At 35.4% G+C, this 15,718-nt stretch overlaps 1 protein-coding gene across 9 annotated transcripts in view; it reads left to right on the forward strand.

Moving 5' to 3' along the window:
* Positions 1-15,718, forward strand: part of ERC2 (ELKS/RAB6-interacting/CAST family member 2) — a 411,704-nt gene that overhangs the window by 295,897 nt on the left and 100,089 nt on the right. For all 9 annotated transcript variants that reach the window (XR_003571338.1, XR_003571339.1, XR_003571340.1 and 6 more), the window contains one exon: positions 6,678-6,743. Coding sequence is in view for 1 of the 9 variants with exons in the window: in XM_027884805.1 (XP_027740606.1) it covers positions 6,678-6,704 (27 nt within the window). In the remaining 8 variants the exon portion in view is untranslated. The remainder of the gene's footprint in view (positions 1-6,677; positions 6,744-15,718) is intronic.

Below are 15,718 nucleotides of genomic sequence, written 5' to 3' on the forward strand. Positions count from 1 at the left end.
CTCAATGTATGTGAACTTGTTCTGCTGGTGCCTCAAGCTGCAAGGAAATACGCAATTGCATTAGCACAGAGCTGAGCCTGCACTAAGCTCATTGGAGTCACATGGATTTATTTAATTTAGGAATTTGGGCAGGGCAAGGTTTGCTTGTTGGTACATTCAGTATAAACAATCCCAGGCATATCCACTGTAAATAACTAGTATTGTGCTGAATTAATGAGTCTTTCGAGAACTCAAGAGTGCAGTGCAAATTAGTCATATAAATGCTTTCAAATTTTTAAGTATTTCCTCTAGTTTTTCATCTTTGAACTTGTGATTCGTATCACCCATTGTTCAGACTTGTTGAACTGAATGCAGTAAAATCCTATTTGTATCATGGTCACCTTTAAAACATCGATTTTCCAATTAAATTGTATGCAGTTATCATAGCTGTATTGTTTATTAGAAACATGCTACCAAATGGCAAATTGTTCTCTTCTAACGAGGATGTAGTTTCTGTCTGTTTCCCAAAAGCCAGAAAATCTTATTATGTCATTATTTCAGTAGATACAGAGAATTTTTCCTGCCTCTGACACCTGTCTAAGTATTTCTGTCTACTTTAACCTCAAAAGAAAACTGAAATGGTCTTCCACAGAGGCTTACCCACATTTTGTGGTTAATAAGAGTGGTTTCAAATCTAAGGATTATTTTAAGTCCCGTCGTACTTGTGATGGAACAAAAGACGGTGCCTTGAAATCTGGAAGAATCTGCTCTGAATTTGAATTTCTCTTTCAGGGATATTCCAGTTCTGGATTTTGGTCTGCTGCCATTTTGCAGTTACAAACATTGTTCACTATTCAAGATTTGTCATTGAAAGTAAAAGCCAATAGAAATTCGTAATATTTGTTAATTCCTTTGTTATTCCTCTTAATTGTAATTATATGGTAGGCAGATTATTTTTCATATACCTTTTAATTATGCTAAATTTTTAATTTATTAAAATACCAGCTGAACCTGACCCGTAAGCAAGAAGTAGAAAATAGGTTTTGCTCTCTATGATACTCCAGGAGATGAATTTTGTGTATTGAAAAGCTATACTTCTCCTGTGCTTACAGAAATGAATTTATTTTATGTTTTGAGGTTTAATGAATGTGATATAAATGTATACACACTGCTCAGTGTGTATATTTATATATATCTATATTTATATGTTAGATTTGCAGTCTTTTCCACATATGGAAGAATTTTTTGAGATCATGTTTAGCTATGGAAATCTCTCCCCTCACTTCCCCTGAATGTGTGTGTTATAATATACAACACATATAGAGGTTTACATTTATCTTATATTTCTTAGTAGAAAAATTATCTGCCACCATCATAGTCTAAAATAGGTCTTCAGACCAGCTGAAAGAGCCAAAAATGCATTTCTGGGAGACAGTAACTTGATAACAAAAGTTGCATATCTGGCACTGGTTACTTAAGTGAGATAACATGTCACAGGCTTTCACTACAAAGGGGACCATAAATTTTTGCATTGCAAATCTGATTTCACGGACCACTTCTTGTAAGAAGCATTGAGTTTCCGCTTCATCTAGTGATAAAACTTTAGAATGCATGAGTATCTGGTGAAACATCTTACTCATGTTAATGCTAGTCTGGGTGTTTTAAAGTAAATGGTCAGAAACAACCTTTCACTTACCCCCATCTCCAGTATTTCTGATGGATTTTAACCTTACTATATACAAATAGAACAAATGTTGAGATGGGCTTTATGGTCATTTTCATAGCTGGGTGATGCATGGATACTTGTGACCCTTTCTGTTATGGATAGCTGTGAAAATAGACCTCTGGCATAGATACATATTGCTGAAGCAATTTTTAAGATTTATTCAACTTTTTGAATATACAGATGAAACATAAAGACCTTCTAAAGCTCTATGCACCGAAGACTTAAATGAATCCACTGTTAATCTTCCTGCTTTCTAGTTATAGGGTCAGTTCTTGAAATCATTCATGCACAAAACTCTTCTGTGGTCAATTATTCTGTGTATGGAGAGTTTGGGAGATTAGTCTTCAGATAGGTTTGCTCCTAGAAACTGAGTAGCAGATAAAAGTCTCTCTAAACTCTGAAAGATTCTGATTTTAGACTAAGTTCTTGATTTGAATGAAATGTCATTGCTCAGCAGGTAGATTTCTTTGTAACAAGGGGAAATCATTATTTGTAAGGGTAGGTATTTGCTGTAAGTAGGACAGTCTCACAGTTCAGAGCCAGAAGTTACATGTTTAATGACCCATTAGTAGCCACAGATAACAAGGAGAGTAACTTAAATCAGTCATTGGAAAGTTAGTTGAAGAGATGAGCAGGTTATCGGTAGATTTATTTAACCCAAGTTAAGACATTAATTCTTAGCATGCAACACATGAAAGGGAAATGTGATGAGCCTTGTCAGGAAGGGTCTTCTATTGTGGGAAGAGAGCCAGAAAAGCTTAACTCATCAAGTGTTTAATGTTGCCTGGGTTGCAAAAGCTTTTGGCTAAAAGGAGATTAGGACTTCTTTTTTTTTTCTTTTTTTTTTTTTTTCCTGAAGAATAGATTTTAAAAAGATACTTGCATGCCACAAAAGTGAGGGGAATTGTGCTGTAACCAAATTTTATACACATGTTTTTATGAGCTGACCTTATAGTAGTGCATTTTTTGCAGTCTTTGAGTGCACCTATGTTAGGATTTTAGTTCTGATCAAGAATGCAGATTTGAATCAAATCCTCCTCATCATTCTCAGTTCCTGCAGTAGGGTTCATATCCAAAAGTGTTGGAGTGGGCACCCCAAATTCCTTTTTGATTGAACTTAAATGAAAGATACATTCCAGGATGTCCTCCAACACAGTGAAATTGCTAAAGGGAATTCAGTCTCAGGGATAAGGCTAAATTAATCCAGAACGCCCCCCCAAGGTGAGTGTATTGCACAGAGGCCAACCCTCAGTACCAGTTGTATTGGCTACAGATCTGTTGCTGTTCCAACACACAGCTGAATACAACCTGCTGCAGCTATTCCATGTTCACCAGTAATCCAGAGTGTGCCACGTGCAGAATGGCTGGTAATTCCTGGCATCTGATTATTAAAATTTTGTAGATTGCCTAATCATGTAGACCATGCTTCGAGTTCTCCTCTGTTCCTAACCCGCTGGGTAATGTAGCCCCTGTTATCTGAAAGCCACGGTCTCAAATGTACTCCCAAAACTGATGAACCTTTATAGAATTGATGGCTGAGAAATGTGCCTGCAAAACTTGCTCTGAGATCCACTCCAATAATAAAACAGCCTTCTACATCTGTGTGCAGTGTTTTCCAAGCATTGTTCTTAAAATTCCTCGTTTTGCTACCTTGAAGCCAGTTTTGAGGTTTTAATGTTAGGTTTTGTGGCAATTGGATCAGAATAGTAAATGATATTTAGTAACAGTATTTAGCAGACACTTATTTTTAAGATGGTAAGCAAATATGAGAAGTAGCAGCACTGAAAAACAAAAAAAGGACTAGGAAAAAGATGAAATAAAACCAATGGATTTATAATCTATTAATAGCCTATGTCCAAAGGCTTTGATAGTATTTGAGATTATACCACTGTACTATAAATATATGTCCAAATGAGATACTTGGACCTCAGTCCTAAAAATTCTGAGCATTCAGTATTTTAACCACTTTGAATTGATAATAATTTTATAATAATTGTGTGAGTACTAATTTGTTAATTCAGTTGGTATCTCTTTTTTGCTTTTTTGCCTGTCGGGAATTGAGATTTCGCTTTGCAGTTTTTGTCATTGAATTGCTATTCTTGACCCTATAAACGAATGAAAGATCCAAGTTTAAAAGGCAGTTAATGTACACAAACATTAATCAAAAATTGCTTGATTACAGTTTATTGTTTGAAAGAGCCATAGATTAATGATTCTGTAGGATACACACTGATATGAAAAACTAAGCATACTTCTGGAAGACTCTGATCCAATATTAATACATGATAAGGCATAACTGCAGCTTTTATTTTGCTTCACAGTGTGTCAAGAATGGAAAAATAAGTAATGAACTTCATTTTTCTCGAAACTTCAGTGAAGAATTCTGTATTCCCATCACTATCTCTTTGCATTGAGGCACCAAACCTTAGCTTCTTGATGAACTTTATTCATGAACCCAGTTAAAGATACAATCCTGATTCTTATATGCTTTTTATCTAGTGCTTTTGGGTAGCTGTTTCTGTCTAGTGGGGGCTTGGAAACAACCTGTCTGCATAACAGGAATAGTAAGTGGTCAATGAGTTCTTTTACTGTCCTTCAGAGAACTTGCCTTCTGGCTTGTGTTAAATTAGGAAGTGACGGCACATGTCATGAAATTACAGTTCTTTGGTGTAATCCTACTGTTTTTCTGAAAAAGAGGGATGACATTCTCCAATATCTGTAGAAATTTTACTTTTCTCCTGAACTATCATCAAGAACCAAGTATTTTTAGGTCAGTGCATTACCTAGCATCAATATATGACGTATTCTGTATAGAGCTAATTTTTCTGACACTGTGTCATGTGGCACATAATGAAATGTCTTACAAAAATCTCAGCATATTATTTCAAAGCACTTGCCTTATCAAAAAGAGTCTCTATGTAATTGGAAAAGATAGAAAGTTCTTTTGACAGGACCAGTACTCAATAAAGCAATGTTGATTGACGTTAACTGAGCTCCAGCTTTTAATTTATTGCTTATTGTATATCAGGATCAGTGTCAAACCATATAGTCTTTAATTTTCCCTAAAACTCTGTACAAATATTTGACAATATTTGATTTTTCAGCTCTTCTAGAATTCTGCCAAAAGGAGATCACACAAATAATTGAAGTGAAAATGAATGCCTGCCTGTTAGAGGAATTACAATGCGCTAAACAGCAAACCAGCTGTGCGTAGTTAGGAGGAGTCATTTGGAAATGTACTGAGTTGCCTGTTTTGTTGATTTTTGCTGTTTTCAAGGATATCACCAAAGATTAACCTAATGCATTCTGTTAGTGAAATAGGATCAAACTACTCAGTGGAAAAGAAATCCTTCAGTCTTTCTTCAACCTTTACTCTGGCAAAACTCTTGTCAACCTGAAAGTCAGTTCAATTAGCGTTACTAGGCCTGAGCAAGAGTGGCTCCTGTAGAATTCAGAGGGAATGACTTGTGTTTTCGGTGAGGCAAACCCAGCTCATTGGAAGTTTTGCAGAACATGTCCCTTTGTTTCAAAAAATAAATAAGAATATTCGGGCCTTGCTGTGTCTTTGCTTTGTGGTGTATTTGTGCAGACCTTTTAACTGAGATGTGTTCCAAGTTAACTGTAAAAAAATTTACCCACATTTCTTTGGTGTTAAATGATAGCTAAGTTTATAGTGGACTGTCAGATTTCTTTACTTAATTCAGCAACATGCAAGACATCTATCTTAACATCTGGTTTTTAATAACAGTTGACATCTGGGAGCTCTTTTTTATTCCAAGAATGGACTAAGAACAGTAGTGATACTGGCAGTGTATATTTTCAGGCTAGAATTCCTGTCTATTTCAATCATAATTAATTACCATTCATTTTATTTAGTTTTTAGATTTAATTAAGCGCCAGCAATATGTTACACTACTACTTTCAAGGCTCTGAAACTGTAGAATGTATTTTTTTTTATGTTTCTAAAATATTAATGGGTGAATCTAGAATGAAGTGATTTTATTTGGTTTTGAAACGCTGAGTTAAATGAAAAAACACTGTGTTGTGCACCTCTATGTTCTAGAAGCTGAGTATCACATCATTTGGCACAGTAGACCTGTATATAGAGGTAGCTCTGCACATACACATCTCTGTGTGTACAGATAAAGAATCATGGTAAAATTGTAATCTTCAATAAATGTGTCCTGGGAAGAACATTTCATTCTTCTGATTTAGTTCATGCTTTTTATTTTGTTCTGATTAACTTCAAGTTTATAATAAATGTGAAGAAAGACCTTCTGCTTTCAACTTATCTACTGTAAAATAACAGCTTTTAAAAACAATTTCATGAAATTGTGATGAATTTTTGTGTTTGCAATTAATTTTATTTATCACTAAAACTCTAAATTAATGAGTAATGCTAATGGTTCAAAAATGGAAAAAAGGAGAAAAACTATCTAACAGTATTCAACAATGTGCAGCGTTTGACATTTGTTACAAAGAGTTAATTGATAATGTGATGGGAAAGTGTACCTTGCTAATGATAGATTTTTTTATTATTCAGGGGTTTTGCATCTTTCAACCAAACAGAATCTAAGATTACACAGTTTGATTATACTAATTACCTTGCTTACTTATAAGATTTGATCTTTTCTTTGCTGTCAATGTTGTTTTGAATTGCGTGCAAATAAAAAATAGATAATATTTTAATATTTAATCTTATAATCTACTTCCTACACACTGTTTTAACTAGGATGGAAAAAGGTGTACATCACTGTTGTTGTTGTTTTTTGGTTGCTATAGATGTGGATTCTTGTATATGTAACACAACTTGTTCACTTGTTTTCACTGGCTTATGTTTTAAAAAAAAAAAAAGTCGTATTTTTAACAGCCAAGAAAATTGTATTTTATATGCACCAAAGTAACTAACCTTTCCTTCTCTCTTTCCAATACCAACACCTTTTCTGTGCATCTGCTGATGTCTGACACGCAGGATGATGAGGAGGGTATATGGGCATAGCCGTTCCTATAAACCAAAGTTCCAGTTTTGTTTTGACGGGTGAGAAACTCTCTTTTCTATCTTTTTCAATTTTTATGTTTTCTTTTAAAATGCATGGAGCTGTGTGTTTTTTGACAGGTGTGTTTGTGAACCCACACGTGTGTTTGTGAAGATGTTTTTTCATATGCAATGAAAAATGAGAAGCTGTGTCTAATGGTTTAATGGTCTAGTGGTTTAGTTTTTTTCATAAGTTATTGTGGCTGAAGGTGTAAGTAGGTACAAACCTTTAAAAGAAGTCTATTTGTATCTATTTGTATCTGTCTAAACAATTTTCTTTTTTCAGTAGGTAAGAATTTCTTTAAATGAGTATTAATCTGCTATATCATCTCAACAATCCCTGTAAGAACACTGTAGTATTTTTGCAGAACATGTGTGATACTTGAGGAAGTTTGACACAGATTAAGCATGGAATCTCATTGGAATAGAATTTATAATATTCATGGAAAAATGAGACTACCTCTTAAGCTGAAATGTTTTAATGACATTTTAAAATAAGCAGCAGATTCTTAATGAGGAAAGTATAATCTCTCTATGCAATGCTCTGTGCCTGGAACAGTATGATGGAATAACATCCATACAGCAATGTGAGTGTGATAGTTAAGACTACAAAATGCAGCTTGTTTTGTTTGTCTCCCAATTATGAGTAAATACTGTATCTGTCATGGTGTGTCAGTTATTGTTTGATGCATATCCACTTGTTTGGTGCTTGCCTTTGAAGCTGGGGGTAATTTGTAGCTCATGATCACCGTGGTCTCAGTGTTGCTGAGACCATCAGGCTTGGTGGTTCTCTCCTAGAAAATGTTGCTTGCTGCTTCTTACAGGAACAGTTTTATTTGCTGCAATGGGCCTGTTCAAAGGAGCAAAATCAACTCACTAATCATAAGTAAAGATTATTGTGTTATTAAAGCTTCCATACTTTATATTGCTTTGGACCCTGTCACCCAGAGTCAAAGACTTGTATGATTTGTTTCCAGCTGTGTTATAAGCCATGTTGTAAGTTCATTGTTCTATTTCATATGAATAAAATCTTCAAAATATTTTTTGTACTTATATACTTACTTTTCAGAATAGTTGTGAAATGCAAGACTAGTGCAATGAATATTTTGAATTTTGCTTTTTAAAGACAATGTAAAAAATTCCATTACAGAGAACTTTAAGATTCAATAATTTTAAATTAAAATAATGGGCACTGTGATACCACAAACATTAAGAGAAAAGCAACCTTGGTTTATCAGAGTATAACTATAAATCTCTGTGGGTTTTATGCTTTCTGATTCAGTCCTAAACGGCATGCTGGTACAGGCTGTGTGTGTAGGTAACCTCTGTGTTTATGGACACACATGTTGCATGTGGTAACAGTAGGAAAGGATGTGACTCATATTCTAAATTTTTTCTGGTTTCATTCTTCTTTCCTGAAAATAAGCAGCCTGAGAAAGAATGTAGGATTGTTCTTTTTCACATAAAATGTAAAAAAAGGTTTTGGGCTTTCTTAGGGTTTTAAGTAATTAGCAAGTTCTGTTAACTGCAACTGCATGATTTTTTAATAGCAGCTTATGATTTTATTGAGAAGTAATGTAATTTTTGGCTGTTTGGCAGCATCATTCTTCTGTTTTGGGTGTGGAGAGCAGGTCTTGTTTATTTTCCAGGTCCGTATTTATTTCCAGTTTAAGAACAGACATTCCTCTCTCGTGCCTTTGTTCAAATGCCAACATAGTTTATCTGCTATCATCTTATATTAGACCTTTGACAAATAACTTGTTTGCTGTTTCTTTTCAAGGGGAGGATCTCTGCAAAGGTAGTTTAACAAACAGCTGGTAGCAGGCACAGCCAGTCCTGCAGACTGAACTCATAATTAAACCTGTCCTTGTGGGTAGAATAGCCATGACTCTGGTGGAACTGCTGTCCTTAGGTCAAAGTTCGTGTCACAGACCTCCTTCCCTATGAGAAAAAAATTATTTAGATCCCACACCTTTCCAAAACCACGTGGGAATACTAAATTTCCTGATATTCACTGTTAAGAGCTGTAAGTACATCTTACAAAAGATATACTTAGAAAAAATGATGGATAAATGTCTCTGTTGTGCAAAGGCTTGGGAGCAAACAGCTTGATTTGGCTGTGTGAGCACAGGAGTTTGCATTCTCCACTCTAATTACGTTTAAAAAGTTGTAAGTTAAAAATCAGGGAAGTCCCTTTAAATTTGACCACTTTTGTGTTCAAATGTTGCACAGGAGTGACATGAAATAATGGTGGACATGTAGAATGGCAGGACAAGAATGTGTTGTGAGGTTAGAGAGAGTTAGTTATTAAGGATCAGACGAGGTGTTCAGGGAAATCTCAATGACCAGCCAATTTAGTAGCAAATGTAGCTGCACGGCTTGAGTCTTGTTGGAAAGGGGATCTCTTTCCCTGTCCTCACAGTTAGAGTGGGAAAAAAAGAAAGAAAATTGAAGCTGATGATCAGTTTTAAGAATAAAACTGTCATGGGTAACTGAAGCCATGTGACCTTCAGCAAATATGTTTTCTGCCACAGCTGGGCATGCAGGTAGAACACAAGTGCTTGTTTTGCCTTTCCAGTTCCTAGCACTGAAGTGCAGCAGACACTGGAAAAACAGTTGGGACTTTGCCACAAGCTGTCCATGTGTGCCTGCAAGAGAAATCAACACTAAACCTGTTTGGACAGTATTTGTTTGTACAGAGCTGTAGACTTTGTTCTTTGTCAGGTGTGAAGTAAATTGGATGTTTAAAAAGATGCTTAGGAGTGTTTTGGGAAATTTATTGTCTGTTATATCCTTAGAACAGGGTTACCTTCACACCTGAAACAAAGAACAACTGAAGCTTGTGCCTGGCAGCAAATGATGTCTAGTGCTTTTGCAAATAGAATCATAAGGCTAGTCTGCTAAATTTGGATTTAGGAACAGACCATAAAGTCTGTAATTTTAAAATTTTGCCTTGGTAGACAGTCTGGAGTCATCAGTGTCATTCAGTAAAAAACTCCTTCAAAGCAGAAATTTCTACAGCATGGGCAAAAAAATATTGCTCAGGCAAATATAGTCACTGTTCGTTTCTAACTACTGGATGTGTTCTATATGCTTTGGGGAGGAGGAGGCTGTTTTAAAACAAATGTAGTGCCTAGCTTTATCTTTGCTGAGATGTGGAAACAGTTCTCTTTCAAGATGCCCTTACTGATAGTATAAAGCACACAAAATTTGGCCATTTTGCTATATAAGGATATGTTTAAGGACATTAACTATTAGCTATTGTTCTGCTTTCTGTTTTCATTATTTCAAGTCATGATTTTTGTAAATAATTTATATTTTTTTTTTATGTTTGGATATTCTGTTTAGCTTGTTTTGGAAAAAACATGCTAACTTTGAAATGAGCCTCAGTATCATGCAAAGCAATGGAAAAATAAGGAGCATGACTGCAGTGTTCATTTTAATTTTCTCGTAGAGTGTATGAATACCAGCTCTATGTTTAATTAGCTAAATGGGTGTTGCTGCATTGACTGGAGACCCGGGGCATTTTGGATTTGAATTTTTAGGCATAATTGTTTTACTGCAACTTAGTTTTTGCTAAACAAAAGGAGGAACCTCCCGAGGAATTGTTTTGCAAACCATGGACAGATTTGTGACTAGTCTTCATTCCTGTTAAATACTTTTGTTCATAGGAGAAGACATTTATAGGTTTTGATTGCAAAATTTTGTATTAGAAATTTACCTTTCTTTTCTTGTTAAAGATGTCATTACTACTGCTAGTATTTTAAGGTATTATTTGCCCACTGCAGAAGACAGAGAGTTTTCATTAAAAGTAGTATTTTGTTTATTGAAGTCAATGAAAGCCCTGTTATTCATTTCAATTCTGTTCAGTTTTTACTGAGAGCAGTTTCTTTACTTTGGTTGTTCATATTCATAGTAGAAAAACGTCTATTTATATAGACACATGTATTCTCAAAATGATTTGTATGAACTAGATGTCTTTTACTTTACCCTGACAGGCATTTATCTCATGTTATACGTGGTATATATGAAACACCAAACCATGCTCGTGTCCGGCTGTAGAACTGTATTGGACAAATTCAGCAGTTTTTTTGTCTGTCATTTGTATTTCAGCTGTGAGAGCCAGGCCATTCTGCCTGAACTGAGGCTTCAGGTTCTTCACTGCAGGTGCAGGAGGTGTTAAAAAAAATTGGAAAATGTAGCCTACAAACTGAACTTTAAAGCTTTTGATGTAGTCAGTTTGAAGACAACAATCACAGGGCATAAAATCATCAGTCATACTCTTTTATAATCTTCCATAGTAAAAATAAATAACATACCAGAGCAATTTTTAACATCCTAGAAAGTGAGAAAAGGCACTGTGTTTTCACAGCTAATCTTAATTTCAAAATTTTTTAGTTGCTCTGTGTAGTTAATCACTGATTTAACAGCTAAGCTGACGTCTTGAGAAATAGTGAAAATCTGCTCTAAAGATATGAATTCAGTGATGAATTACATTGTGTTGGATTTCACTTCTACAAATGTTCGTGTGAATATGTGAAACTGCTATTTTGTCATTGGACTTGAAGACAGAGTTGGTTGTAAATGTAAGAATATGTGAATATGGGACTGCCTGCACAGCATTCTGCTTGGAAGGTTTTGGTTTGTTTGGAAGCAGAAGTGCCACCTGACCTAATCAAAGGTCATATGACCTGAACTTCTGCATGTAAGATTTTACAATTGAATACTAAAAAATGAAAACACCAGTTTTGAATAAATGAAGTGAGGTGCAGAGAAACAAATAAACAAAAGTATTTGGCTGTTTCAGCAGGTGTATACTGCTTGTATAGTCATTTGCTTTTTCTGCCAAAGAAAAGGTATTGGACAGGATGTGATTGTCTTGAGTGGTAACCTTGAATCAGTGGCTGAATCAAGAGAATTTATAAATAATTCTATAACAGTGAAATACAGAAATCTAAGAAAAATATTTATTCATGTTATTTAATTAAGTCCAGTATCCAGCATCTTGGGAATGTTGTTTTGACAATATTAAGCTATTTGTATACTTGTGCTCTGGTAGAAAGTATTAATATAGTGGATTAGAAATATTTAAGAAATGCCTGTTAATATTCCTCACTTCTTTATATTGCCCCACTCTAAATAGTCATTTGTTTTAGCATCAATATTCTCATTTGCTTTAAAAAATCTATTGTGCCAATTGCTCATTTCAAGAGATGGCCAGAAAACATTAACTTCAGTTTTTGAGATGGAGTATCCCCTCGTACCACAAATGGCAAAGACTTACTCCTTTATTTTGCTTCAGTTTTGATCTTTGCTTTATAGACAGTTAGCTGATGAAAATGTTTACAGGTCTGTGTTCCAGAAGAGCAGCGATGCTTTCTCTGGTTCCCTCCTGGAGCCTTTCTGAATCTGTCCTTCTTCAGCCTGGCTCTCAGTTCTACTGAAGTGAGCCAAGCTAGCTGAACAGTTTACGTCCTAGCTTTATTTTAAACCGGATGTTTTTGACTGAAATGAGCAAGCTACTCCCTTGAGCAGCGTTACTGGAAGATTGGAAGAGGTAATGGTCTTGTAAGGCAGAGGGATAAGCAGCTGGAATCCTTCAACAACATACCTGAATGTAGATGAGGGTATCTGTCCACAGCCTTGGGCAGTGCTCAGCAAACAGCTGTGCCAGCTGGTGATGTCATTACCACCCACCATTATCTACTTGCTACTATTTTTCTGCTGGAGATTGTTACCCTCCCAGGTCTATCAACAAAGGAAATCAATCCCTTATCGGCTCCAAGCAAACTGAGCCAGGTTAGCATAAATAGTGATGAATACCCATTCATCAGGCCAGCCTGTTTATCGTTGGGTCTTGTGGATAAGAGAGCACATGGATTAGTGGTAACATCAAGCTGATGGCTGGTGAAGAGCAGCTAGTGGCACTAACATCTTCAAGAGGAAAAACTTAGTCTGAAAGACAATTATATCCATAAGGTAAAAAGAAAAAGACCCTTACTGAACTGGCTTTATCTTCAAAGGTTCTAGCACCAATTTAGGTAATCAGGTTATTAAAATAATTTAAATTCATTCCGTGCAGTTTTCTTGTTTAACTAATCGGAATCAGAACCTCTTTGTTCATTTTGCAGATAGACATATTTCTACCAGATGCAAGCATGGAGATCAGTAATAAATGATATTTTCCATGGATCTATAATTTTGGATAGTAAATCTGTGTTAAATTTTAGGAAAATCAGTTCTAACTGTTTTTTGGTTGGGATTTTTTGATAGATCTTGCAACAAGTTTTTCTGAGCCAATTATATTTATAAGATGATTAATTTTATCACACGTGGTTCTAGGATCTTGAAATGCATTAGGTGATAAATCAAACAAAGCTGAAAGCTTACAAATGGCTACTGTTCCCTGATGTGGCCGAGGCCTAAATCTGTGTTTGCTGAAGCCATCAGAGCAGCACAGTCACATTCTTTGTGTTGTATTTTACATCTGCTGACCTGGAGCACGTGAGCTTAGCATGAGGATTCGTTTTAGTTCTAAGAATACGGATAGGGTCGAATGTAAACACTGAGGTAAGTTTTTAATGACTTAGGAATTCTGTTAGCCAGGATGATTTTGATTATGGCAGTTAGAAGCTTTAGGTCTGACTTAGGTTGGTTCTGTAGCCCTATAGGAATTTATACCTGTGTAAGTAATAACAGATCCTAACAGTCTGATTGAATTGTGTTCAACCCTTTCGCATGGAAAGTGCTCTAAGATTGCCTTTACATTTTTTAAACTAATTGTGCATTATATCCTACCTGCATTAATTGTAGGGCAAAAAAAAAAAAAAAGAGATAAAGGTGAACAGCTTTACTCCTTTTGCAAAATATTTTTGGGTTTTGGTTTGTTTTTTTTAATAGCTGCTGATCCAATGTTGTGCTTACCTTCAATGTCAAAGGAGAAAAATACCCTTTCTTTCCCTCTTGAAAGCAGCATAGCTTCTAAGAATGTATTTTAATACAAGCTGAGTGAGAAAACCCTGCCTTAGTTACAGAAAAAAGATACTCTACAGAGAAAAAAACGTGAGCGCTCTATTTGACTGCTGTTAGCACCAGGACAAAATGAATACTGTCAACTGTACTTTTACCAATGTGCTCTGTTTTTCCTTGAGGATTGATGGGTTTAAATGTACTGATTCTCTCCTTGAGTCTATCTGTCAAACTTTGATCTGATGTTGAAGTGTTCAAAAGCTGCATGAGTTGCAGGGTTTCAGCAAACTTGATCTTACAGGTTTAACTTAAATATTATTTCCATTTTGAAGTCTGTCATATGGGTGTACCACAAAGAGTGTTTGGTTTTAGCCCTGATGTCTTGGGTGGTGGTATGCAGCAAGTAACAGAATACTTGGAATAAAGAAAAATCCTGAAATGAATCCCTCCAGCTATGGGCCAGTTGAGAGCGAGAGAGACAGGATGTAAAGTAAAACCAGTATGTCTCCATTTGATCAAAGGATAGATTCCCAACCACCACCCAGCAGGTGATTAACACATAAGTACATTTTCTCCTCAATGGGTGGATGGGACAAAGCTCAGTATCTGCTTAGCACCCATAAAGCAAACTTCAGTTAATAGACTGATGTTAGAAATATTTCAAATACTGTCTTTGTGCATTCTGATTCATGATGTTACATAATCTGATACACACAAGTGCTGCTGAAGTGTCTTAGCATGTGAACTTCTCTAAAGGAAGAATTGCTGAGCACCTTATGAAACTGTATTTTTATTTTCAGGAAAAAAAAAAAACCCTTTCCACATGTCTATGGTTACATATTTTTCACTTGTGTATGCTTTCTGCATTTGGAGAAATTCATTAATAGACAACTGGAGTATGAGTTTGGAGTATGGTGAAACAGTCCTGCAGGGTGTGGTGGTACATGGTTTTACACATAAAAGCTGCTCAGAGACAGACTGGACCATCTGGAATTTCTGTAAGCCACAGACTGGTTTTTCTTCAAAAGTAATGACAGAGGGTGTCCCATTTTTTTTTTTTTCTAGAACTATAGTACTGGGTTTAGAAATCTTTATTTTCTCGTGGTTTCATCATATTTTATTTATCACATGTCAAATATATGTTTGTTGAAGAGAAAGAACATAGAACATGAAATTTCCAGTCCTGAAGAATTTCCAATGTAGTAACGCACTGATGTCAGTAAACTCTGTTGTTGTCCCACTGACGTTTTTGAGGACAAAATTTCACATCAGAACTTCTGGGGAGAATGTCAGCTAAGCTGGTCTCATTTTTATAATTGTGACTCACTTTCCAGTACAAATTAGAATACAACAACCAAAATCTAAATCTAAGACAGCTCTGCTATATTTCACTACTAATATGAGAGAAAAATCTCATCATTGACTGACCTTATAATAAGCAGCCTCACTTGAGTTGCCTGATGAAACATAATCTTAAAAAAATGTTATTAAGAATTAATTGTAGCATAAATGCTTTTTTATGTGAAAGATAATCAAACTATCTTTCTCAATAAGCAGGATCTGCCACGTATCCTCATTCAGAACAATGTATTTCACAAAATGGAAAGCAGTAAGCTAATTACTAAGCAAACTATTTTTTTTTCATAATTTCATTATGTGAGATCAAATGTAGATATACATTATGAGGCAGATTTTTTTTTTCTAGGATCCTGCAAACAATAATTATTTAGTCTGTTACCCAAGAACATTACATTCTTTTAATATCATGGCTGAATTTTTGAAGCACATTCATTGCCAGATTCTAAAAACAACATGGAATAAATAAATCTTAGTCAAGAGAGATGTAAGCATTCCAGAAATAAAGTGTGGATGTGGTATTCTAGAAAACAAAGCTCCCAAATCTATAAAAGCTGTACTGGGTATTGCCTTTGTTGCAAGACTGTGCTTGCTGTACTGTGGTTGCTCCAATTTGCGTGTTTTGCTCTTGGTATTATAGTGCAATTTTAGCA

This window comes from Empidonax traillii, unplaced genomic scaffold (genome assembly GCF_003031625.1).
Source record: "Empidonax traillii isolate 1590-97213 ecotype Southwest subspecies unplaced genomic scaffold, ASM303162v1 scaffold155:size2260171, whole genome shotgun sequence".
NCBI classification, from domain to species: Eukaryota; Metazoa; Chordata; class Aves; order Passeriformes; family Tyrannidae; genus Empidonax; species Empidonax traillii.